Raw genomic sequence first — 11,036 nt, 5'->3', positions numbered from 1 at the left:
GACGAGACACATTTCCGCACATTGGGAAAGACCCTGACAGGGTAGCCAGAACTGGAATAGGCCGAAGCAGGGTATCTATCTATCTATCTATCTATCTATATCAGGACATGTATGTATATGTATCTCCCGTACAACACACACACAAAAGAAAGAAAGAAAGAAACACACACACACACTTATATATGGCGTACATATCTTCGTAAGATATTGTTTAGTTCTCTCATCTTTGAGTTATTATTCGTTAAGGAATATAAAAGTAATGGGGTGTTTAGACACTGTTTATTAAATTATAAAAGCCGATCCCGAGACTTTTAAGAACCACGAACATTTCTTTGAAGTCATTAACCGCGATATCCACTGTAACCTGTAAAAGTTTAATAACAATAAGAATTTGATTGATTTATGATATAGTCAAGAAGAAACACGTCTTTAGCAATGTTCTGAGGTGAAAACATGAGGATGACTTGCCTCCTGAGCTCTGGCATGGCTTGGTGACGGTGACGTACTGCTTCTGGTACTGCGTCCTGGTGACGTACTGAGGCACCGTCTGGGTGATGTACTCGGGCACCGTCTGCGTTTGAGTGACGTACTGTGGCACCTGCTGCGTTTGGGTGACGTAACGCGGCTGGTACTGCAACGGGAATGGGTGATGTTACATTTGCAATAGATAAAGGTTAGACACGAGCTTTTATTAGGAGATTAAAGGCACTAGCATTGGACCTTTTAAGACAACATGAAGTAGCGTGAGAGCTTACCTGAGTCTGGTACTGCGTCTGAGTCTGGTACTGTGTTGTGGTTACGTACTCGGGCACGGTCTCCGTCCGGGTCACGTACTGGATTTCGGGCTGGCATTTCTGGGGGCGAGAACACAGGAGATTTAGCTCCTTTTCTGACTTCAGAAAGTGTATTCGGGAAATGTCGATTAAAAAGATTCAAACGTTTACAAAGGCGTCACTCACAGGGGCCTGATAGCCGTACTGGGCCTCAGGAGCCGCCGCCACCACTGTCACCATCAGGGCCACCGTCATGAAGGAGCTGGGGAGAGAAAGAACTTGAAGAATGAAGTATCTTCAAAGTGGTGTACTGTATTGTTTGAAACTCCATGTGAAACGCCTTTAGAATTTTTCACTCATATTTTCATGATACGTGTCCTCTTCCTTCCGTAGTAAAGGATCGTGAAGAGAAAACTCACAAATGCATGTTGAAGTGCTCTTAAGGCAGTGTTCCTTTGGGAGTTATGAGGGAACTGTGAGTGCGTGGAGTGTTTGTGGCCTTTATATAGCTCCTGCGCTTCTGTCCATGACCTTCGTCGAATGCACACCGACCCGCGACTGTGGGCCCCTCCTTATATTTCTCTTATTTTACTACAGGGTGCACAACATTATTTACATATGGCTTGCCAGTCAGATGTGCATTCTCAACAGCTGTTACTTTTTACGTGTGATATCTATGATAAAAGCTGAACTTATAAATTTAATCCTCAAATTTTCTAAAATGGCGACCTTGTAGAGTGGGCGGGAAGGTCTGGAGGGAGAGAAAATCCAAGTATAAAAGGCCGTCGACAGCAAGCCGACTCAGCAGTACTCAGCAGTGGTTCGTTCTGGCAGCAGCGTCACTTAAACATCTCCAACATGATTCGGTTAGTAGCCTGAAGCTGCTATATCTATATAAAAAAAGAATATATAGTATAAGTGGATATTTTTATCTTTACACTTTTTATTATATGTACTGAATATAAGTTTAGGTGTGATGGAATGGCTCGTGAAGACACACAATAAGGGATTCCCTCTTTCTTTTGGCAGCGTTGTTTTCGCAACCATCCTTCTGGCAGCGGCGGTCGTTGAGGCCCAGTATGGCTACGCAAAGGTTGGTATGAGTAACTGGATATTTGTTTTAGAAAAATATTCATAACAGCATTTCCATTTGAATGTTCAGTCAAAGACCTGGTTAAACTGCGGAGTATTTCTTGGTTTACTTCATAGATGTCAGTATCAAATTCATTTGGAATTTCTAGACTGTCTTTCCCTTCCAGCCGTGCCCTCCTGAGGTCAGATACGTGACCAAGACGCAGTCGGTGCCCCAGTATGTCACTGTGACCCGATACCAAACCCAGACACAGTACCACACTGCGGTAAGTACCTGTAAACTATTTATGTCTAGTTTTGGTTACACTTGCAGATAGTTCATTAAAGATAGACGTATTTTTATCTCTTCATCTTAATTACTCTCAATTTCTTTTACGTTATATCTTAGTTGGCTTTGAAGTTAATTTAGCGCCCAATCTCTCCGTCCAGTACACCACCCAGTACGTGACAGAGACCCAGGCCGTGCCCCGCTATGTGACGCAGACCCAGGCAGTGCCCCACTACGTGACGGAGACAGTGCCACAGTACGTGACCACAACTGCCCAGCAGCAGGAGTACGTCACTGTCGACCAGTACTGCAAGCCCTCCGGAGGTAGGTCGTCTGAAGATTCATTTTTATCACTGTTGCAATTATGTATCTCGGACCCCCTCAGTCCTTGGCGTTGATTACATATGAAGCATTTCCTGAAAAACAGAAAGACGGTTATCTATTTTTTTTCTTGCTGGTGAAGCTGCTATTACTGCCTTCCTTCTCGGTCCCTTTTTATAAAAGATTTCCTTTTTTGCAGGTTATGGCTACAGCGGCTGAAATGCAGGCGTACATTCTTATCTATCATGGAAAAACTTGTATAATTCTTAATAAAATTATTGATTATTATTACTTTTTTATAATGACTTTTAATACATGGAAAATTTGATTACACGTAAATACTCACATGCTGAGTATTAAGTGTACTTCGCTTGATAATCCAAAGAATATGAAATAGCATGATATTCAGTATCTCACGACCATATGTTTTAACAGAAACTGAAGCAAGTCTTCTGAGGCGACTTTAAGTGTATAGCTTGCAACTGTCTGTCTGTGTCTGTCTGTTAAACTTGTGTCAGGAGTGGGAATTCGAACCCACGCCCGTCAGAACGGACTCTTCGACCTGAACGCAAGCGCCTTGGACCGCTCGGCCATCCTGACTACGCTAAACCCGAAATATGCGGTGTCAATAAACTATCATATGTATTATTATTTTTTATCATTAAATATACTCTTATCTATATATATATATATATATATTATATATATATATTCACGTAGGAAAGCGAAAAAAGTATATAGTAAGTATTGCCAACGAAAATGACGTTAATTTTGATAATGATAAACACAAATTATAAAGACATGTGATACTAAACAATATTATTAATGATTACAAAGTTATTGATGGATATAATTGAAAGATGAAATGTGTAACAATGATAACGTTGATAATAATCACAATTCTTATAATAACCCTTCTTTCTGTTTTTATATCATGACTCATAGATCGCCTTAATTTAAGACTATTTCAGACCAAAGCCAAATACTGGTTTATTACCAGGATTTTTATTTAGTATCTATAATTTGTTTTCTATCTAATACGTCTCTATATAAAAAATGATTTATAATGTTATTATTAGATGTGCCTTACTACGATAACAAACAATTCCATCTGGCCTTTTGTAGCAACGATACACACGCAGCCACTATGTTCTGTTCTCTCTAATGTGACACGAATAAATGCCAGCAAAGAAAAAGAAAGAAAAAAGAAAGAAAAACGATGACCAATCGAACTATAAAAAATCTTTAAATATGGTCTATAACCAAAGAGTAAAAATCTAATCGCAGTGACACGACAGTAACCAGAGATTGGAAGGCATACTAAGAACGGCAATTAGGATTGTAGAGTCAAACAATCACCTTTATTCTTTCACTTTATCTAATCAACTTCTACTTTTAACTTTGATCGTCAAAACATTTGTAGCATGCAACAAGGAGTGACTAATTTTTCGTAAAGGAGATGTTAGTACAGACTGGCTAATACTTATAAACTATGTTACTTGGGATGCAGCTTAATGTGCTTGATTCTCGAAAGATAAGGCCAGCAAAAAATCATTCTTCACATGTCATCACCCTCCCAGTTTCTGTCTCTGAATTCAAGACACACAAACACATATAATGTGTATGTGTGTGTGTGTTTTGTGTTGTGGTGTGTGTGTACCATATCATGCACATCTGGCGTGTGTGCACGAATGTATATACAGACTTTGGATCTTGTACAATTCATACACTATTTTATAACTCTTAGGTAGATTCTATGAATATCAGGAATAAAAAACATATAGATTTGTTTAAAAAAGACTTTGTTATTAAATTACAAAAGCCGATTGTGAGACTTTTTTAAACTCCACGAAGATTCCTCGTAAGTCCTTAACGTGATAGTCCACCGTAGCCTGTTGAAAGTTGAAGAATATTGAATGCCATATAAAAAGAAAGCATGTACAAAGCAATTTGGTTCTTTAACAAAGTTCTAAGCTGAAAATATATCAATCGTTAAGGATGACTTGCCATCCCGGCTCTGGCATGGCTGGTGACGGGAACGTACTGCTTCTGGTAACTGCGTTCCTGGTGGACGTACTGAGGACCGTCTGGTTATGTACTCGGCACCGTCTGCGTCCTGGTGACGTAACTGTGGCACCTGTTGCGTTTGGTGCCGTATCGCCGGCTTGGTACTGCAACGGGTAATGGGTTGGATATTAATTTGCAATAGATAAGTTTAGACACGAGCATTTATTAGGAGTTAAAGGCACTAACATTGGACCTTTAACAACATAAGTGCGTGAGAGCTTCCTGAGTCTTGTATACTGCGTCTGGGTCTGGTACTGGGTTGTGTTCGTACTCTTGCACGTCTTCTCCGTCCGGGTCACGTTACTGGATTTCGGGCTGGCACTTCTGGGGGCGAGAACACAGGAGATTTAGCTCCTTTTCTGCTTCGGAAGTGTATTCGGGAAATGTCGATTAAAAGATTCAAACGTTTACAAAGGCGTCACTCACAGGGGCCTTGATAGCCGTACTGGGCCTCAGGAAGCCGCTGCCACCGCTGCACTATCAGGGTCGCCGTCAGGAAAGGATGCTGGGGAAGAAAGACACTTGAAGAATTTCAAGTGGTGTACTGTATTTTGAAGCTGAATATGAAACGCCCCTTGGATTTTTTTACAGCTTATAATTTCATGATAAAAGTGTCCTCTTCCTTCCGTAGTAAATGATCGTGAAGAGCAAAACTCACAAATGCATGTTGACGTGCTCTTAAGGCAGTGTTCTTTGGGAGTTATGAGGGACTGTGGGTGGCGTGGAGTGTTGTGCCCTTTATATAGCCCCTGCGCTTCTGTCCATGACCTTCGTCGAATGCACACCGCCCCCGACTGTGGACCCCTCCTTATATTTCTCTTATTTTACTACAGTGCATACATCTATATGCCATATTGTTTGCCGTCAGACGTGCATTCTCAACAGCTGTTACTTTTTACGTGTGATATCTATGATACAAGCCTGAACTTATAAATTTAATCCTCACATTTCTAAAATTCGAACCTTGTAGAGTGGCCGGGAAAGGTCTGGAGGGAGAGAAAATCAAGTATAAAAGGGCCGTCGACAGCAAGCCGAACCATCAGTACTCATGCAGTGGTTCGTTCTGGCAGCAGCCGTCCACTTAAACATCTCCAACTGATTCGGTTAGTAGCCTGAGCTGCTATATCTATATAAAAAAAAGATATATAGTTAAGTGGATTATGTCATCTTTACACTTTTTATTATATGTCTGAATACAAGTTTAGGTTTGATGGAATGGCATCGTGAACACACATAAGGGATTCCTCTTTCTTTGGAGCGTTGTCTTTCGCAACCATCCTTCTGGCAGCGGGCGGTCGTTGGCCCAGTATGGCTATGCAAAGGTTTGGTATGAGTAACTGGATATTTCTTTGAGAAAATCTTCATAACAGCATTTTCCATTTGAATGTTCCGTCAAGACCTGTTTAAACTGGTGCGTATTTCTTGTTTGCTTCATAGATGTCAGTATCAAATTCACCTGGAATTTCTAGACTGTCCTTTTCCCTTCCAGCCCGTGCCCTCCTGGGGCCAGATACGTGACCCAAGACGCAGTCGGTGCCCCAGTATGTCCTACTTGTGACCCGATAAACCAAACCCAGACACAGTACCACACTGCGGTAATACTGTCGTTATTTTTGTCATGTCTAGTTTTGGTTACACTTGCAGATAGTTAATTAAGATAACGTATTTTTTATCTCTTCATCTTATACTCCTCATTCTTTTACGTTATAGTCTTAGTTGGCTTTGAAGTTTAATTTAGCGCCCCAATCTCTCCGTCCAGTACACCACCCAGTACGTGACAGAGACCTAACAGGAGGCCGTGCCCCGCTATGTGAGCGCAGCACCAGGCAGTGCCCATTACGTGACGGAAACAGTGCCACAGGTACGTGACCACAACGTCCGCAGCAGGAGTACGTCACTGTCCGACCAGTACTGCAAGCCCCTCCGGAGGTAGGTCGTCTGAAGAGTCATTTTTAATCACTGTTGCAATTATAATGCCTCGGACCCCCTCTTCCTTGGCGTTGATTACATATGATGCATTTCCTGAAAACAGAAAGACGGTTTCTATTTTTTTCTTGCTGGTGAACTGCTATTACTACCTTCCTTCTCGGTCCCTTTTTATAGATGATTTGCCTTTTCGGTTATGGCTACAGCGGCTGAAAGCAGGCGTACATTCTTATTATCATGGAAAAAAACTGTGTATAATTCCTTATAAAATTATTGATTATTATTACTTTTTTATAATGACTTTTTTATACATGGAAATTTTGATTAACCCGTAATACTCCATGCTGAGTGTTAATTGTACTTCCAGCTTTGATAATTCAAAGGTATGAATAAGCATGGTATTCAGTACTCCGAACCATATTTTTAACACAGAAACTGAAGCAAGTCTTCTGAGGCGACTTTAAAGTGTATAGCTTTGCAACTGTCTGTCCTGTGGTCCTGTCCTTGGTAAAACTTGTGTCAGGTGGATTCGAACCCACGCCCGGAAACCGACTGCGAACCTTAACGCAGCGCCTTGGCAGCTCGGCCATCCTGACTACACTAAACCCGAAATTATGCAGTGTAAATAACTATATATGTATATATAATATAATATTATATATATATACATATATATCTATATTCTCGAGGGAACAGAGAAAAAAAAAGTATTATAGTATTGACACGAAAATGACATTAATTTTTGAATAATGATTAAACCCAAATATTAAGACATGGTGATACGATACAATATTTATTATTATTATAAAGTTTTGATGGATATAATTTGGAAAAGACATGTCAAGGAGATTTTCAAGAGGAATGTGTAACAATAATAAGGTTGCTAATAATCACAATTCTGAAATAACCCTTTCTTTTCTGTTTATATATCCATGAACTCATAGATCGCCTGTAATTTAAGCCTCTTTTCCGACCAAGCCAAATTACTATTTAACCGGATCTATACTATCATTTGTTATCTATCTAAATACGCTCTATACTAAAAATATTTACATAGTATGTATTATTAGATGTGCCTTACTACCGATAACAAACAATTCCATCGGGCCCTTTGTAGCAACGATACAACACCGCAGCACCTTATGTTCTTGTGTTACTTCTAATGTGACACTATAAATGCCAAAAAAAAAGAAAGAAAGAAGAAAGAAAGAAAACGATGACTAATCGAACTATAAAAATCTTTAAAATATGTCTATTAACCAAGAGTAAAATCTAAGCGCAGTGACGCTACAGTAACCAGAGGATTGGAAGCAATCTAAAGACAACGCATTAGGATTGTAGAGGTCAACAATCACCTTTATGCCTTTTTCACTTTCTCCTAATCAACTTCTACTTTAACTTTGATCGTCAAATATGTACAGGAAACAAGTAGTGACTAATTTCGTAAAGATGTTAGTACAGACTGGCTAATACTTATAAAACTGTGTTACTGGGAATGGCAGCTTAATGTGTGCTTGATTACTCGAAGAAAAGGCCAAAAATCATCTTCAGCATGTCCATCATCACTGTTCGACTCAGTTTGCTGTCTCTGAGTCAAGACCACACACACACATATAATGTGTATGTGTGTTTTGTGTTTGTGTTGTGTGGTGTGGTGTTACGCATATATGCAACATATGGCTTGTTGGCACGATGTATATACAGACTTTATACCTTGTACAATTCATAACATTTTATAACTCTTAGGTAGATTCTATGATATCAAGGATAAAAAACATATATTGTGTTTAAAGACTCGTTTTTATATTATCAAAAGCGGATGTGAGGCTTTTAAAAACACGAGATTTCCTCGCAAGTCCTTAACCGTGATATCCACCGTAGCCTGTTGAACAGTTGAAAATATTGAATGCCATACAAAAATCCTGTAGAAAGCAAATAGGTTCTTTATCAAAAACTCTAACTGAAATATATCATCGTTTAAGATTACTTGCCTCCCGAGCTCTGGCATGGCTTGGTGACCGGTGACGTAAACTGCTTCTGGTACTGCGTCCTGGTGACGTAATGAAGGCACCGACTGGGTGATGTACTCGGGCACCGTCTGCGTTTGAGTGACGTAGCTGTGGCACCTGCTTGCGTTTGAGCGTGACGTACCGCGGCTGGGTTACTGTAACGGGAATGGGTGATGTTACATTTGCAATCCTAAAAGTTATATCGACCTTTGTTAGGAATTAAAGGCACTAGCATTGGACCTTTAAGACAACATTGAATTAGCGTGAGCTTACCTGAGTCTGGTACTGCGTCTGAGTCTGGTACTGGGTTGTGGTTACGTACTCGGGCACGGTCTCCGTCCGGGTCACTTAACTGGATTTCGGGCTGGCACTATTTCTGCGGCGAGAACACAGGCGATTTAGCTCCTTTTTCTGAACTTCAGAAAGTTTTCGGGAAATGTCGATTAAAAAGATTCAAAACGTTTCAAAGGCGTCACTCACAGGCCTTATAGCCCGTACTGGCCTTCAGGAGCCGCTGCCGTCGCCACCGCTGCCACCATCAAAGGGTCGCCGTCAGGAGGAGCTGGGGAGAGAAAAGAACTTGAAAATTTTCAGAGTGGTGTACTGTATTGGTTTTGAAGATAAATATGAAACACCCTTGGATTTTTTGTAGCTTATAATTTCATGATAAAAGTGTCCTCTTCCTTCCGTAGTAAAGGATCGTAAGAGATAAACTCACAAATGCATGGTTGAAGTGCTCTTAGGTAGTGTTCCTTTGGGGAGTTATGAGGGACTGTGCAGCGTGGAGTGTTGGTGGCCTTTATAGCCCCTGCGCTTCTGTCATGAACCTTCGTCGAATGCACACCGACCCGCGAACGTTGACCCCTCCTTATATCATCTCTTATTTTACTACAGGATGCATAACATATCTGCATATGGTTTGGCCAGTCAGATGTGCATTTCTCAACAGCTGTTTACTATTTTACGTGAGATATCTATGATGAAAGCTTAATCTCTAAATTTAATCCTCAAATTTGCTGAAATGGCGACCTGTGAGTGGGCGGGAATGTCTGGAGGGATAGAAAATCCAAGTATAAAAGGCCGTCGACAGCAAGCCGACTCAGCAGTCTCGGCATTGGTTCGTTCTGGCATCACCCCGCAGCGTCACTTAAACATCTCCAACATGATTTCGGTAGTCGCCTGAAACTGCCATAGTCTATGAAAAAAAAAAAAAGTATAAGTAGATATTTTTATCTTTACACTTTTATTATATGTACTGAATTACACTTTTAGGTGTGATGGAATGGCTCGTGAAGAACACACAATTAAGGGATTCCTCTTCTCTTGCAGCGTTTTGTTTTTCGCAACCATCCTTCTGGCAGCGGCGGTCGTTGAGGCCCAGTATGGCTATCGCAAAGGTTTTGTAATGAGTAATTGGATTATTTTTTTTTAGAAAATATCCATAATATTCATTTCATTTCAATTGTAATGTTCAGTCAAAGACCTGGCTAAACTACGGAGTATTTCTGTTGGTTTTCAAGTGTTCGGTGTCAAATTACTTTGAATTTCTAGATTGGTCTGGCTTCCCTTCCAAGCCGTGCCCTCCTGAGGTCAGATAACGTGACCAGACGCAGTCGGTGCCCGCCAGTATATTCCTGTGACCGATACCAAACCAGACACAGTACCACACTAGCGGTAAGTACCTGTAAACTATTTAGTCTAGTTTTTGGTTACTTTTGGCAGATCAGTAAAGATAAGAAATATTTTTTTATTGATCTCTTCATCTTGCAATTGCTCTCATTTTCCTTTTTACGTTATATCTATAGTTGGCTTTGAAGTTAATTTAGCGCGCCCATCTACTCCGGCCAGTACCCACCCGTACGTGACAGAGAACCCAGGCCGTGCCCCGACTTAATGTGACGCGACCCGCGGCAGTTCCTCACTACGGACGGAGACAGTGCACAAAAGTTTACGTGACCACAACCGTCCGCAGCAGGAGTACGTCACTGTCGAACCAGTAACTGTCAAGCCCTCCGGAGGTAGGGTCGTCTGAAGATTCATTTTAATCACTGTTGCAATTATGCTACCTCGACCCCATCATCCCTTGGCGTTGATTACATATACTGCATTTCCTAAAAAAAACAGAAAGACGGTTATCTATTTTTTTTCTTGCTGGTGAAGCTGCTATTACTGCCTTCCTTCTCGGGCCCCTTTTTATAAATGATTTCCCGTTTTTTCAGGTTTAGGCTACAAGCGGCTGAAATGCAGGCGTACTTCACTTTATCTATGTGGAAAAACTTGTATACATTCTTAATAAAATTATTGATTATTATCATTTTTTTTAGAGAGACTTTTTTATACATGGACAATTTGATCACCCTTAAACACTCACAATTCTGAGTACTAAGTGGACTTCCTTTTTAATCCAAAAGGTATGAAATAGCATTTATTCAGTATCTCACGACCTATGCCTTTTAACAAAAACGGGAACACTCTTCTGAGGCGACTTAATGTTATCATGCAATTGTCTGTCCTGTGTCTGTCTTTGTAAAACTTGTGTCAGGAGTGGGAATTCGATACCCACGCACACGTAAGACCGGA

The 11,036-nt window shown here is 40.7% G+C and overlaps 2 protein-coding genes and 1 non-coding gene across 3 annotated transcripts; 1 reads left to right on the top strand and 2 right to left on the bottom strand.

Annotated features, from left to right (window-relative positions):
* Positions 1 to 264: 264 nt before the first annotated feature.
* Positions 265 to 1,304, bottom strand: LOC119570566. The gene is made up of 5 exons (XM_037918249.1): positions 1,193 to 1,304; positions 960 to 1,035; positions 756 to 854; positions 469 to 631; positions 265 to 364 (listed from the first exon to the last, which is right to left on the bottom strand). The coding sequence occupies exons 1-5, from the start codon at positions 1,198 to 1,200 to the stop codon at positions 342 to 344; spliced, it is 369 nt and encodes a 122-aa protein (XP_037774177.1). The 5' UTR covers positions 1,201 to 1,304; the 3' UTR covers positions 265 to 341.
* Positions 1,305 to 1,569: 265 nt separating this feature from the next.
* Positions 1,570 to 2,702, top strand: LOC119570567. Its single transcript, XM_037918250.1, has 5 exons — positions 1,570 to 1,639; positions 1,803 to 1,866; positions 2,033 to 2,131; positions 2,295 to 2,457; positions 2,654 to 2,702. The coding sequence occupies exons 1-5, from the start codon at positions 1,632 to 1,634 to the stop codon at positions 2,671 to 2,673; spliced, it is 354 nt and encodes a 117-aa protein (XP_037774178.1). The 5' UTR covers positions 1,570 to 1,631; the 3' UTR covers positions 2,674 to 2,702.
* A 264-nt stretch (positions 2,703 to 2,966) lies between these two features.
* Positions 2,967 to 3,054, bottom strand: Trnal-cag. The gene has a single exon. It is a non-coding gene; the product is annotated as a tRNA-Leu (tRNA).
* Between the last annotated feature and the right edge of the window lie 7,982 nt (positions 3,055 to 11,036).

This window comes from Penaeus monodon, unplaced genomic scaffold, assembly GCF_015228065.2.
Source record: "Penaeus monodon isolate SGIC_2016 unplaced genomic scaffold, NSTDA_Pmon_1 PmonScaffold_3179, whole genome shotgun sequence".
In the NCBI taxonomy this organism is placed as follows: Eukaryota; Metazoa; Arthropoda; class Malacostraca; order Decapoda; family Penaeidae; genus Penaeus; species Penaeus monodon.
The sequence above is the reverse complement of the archived record's forward strand: the minus strand, read 5'-3'. Positions and strand labels throughout refer to the sequence as shown.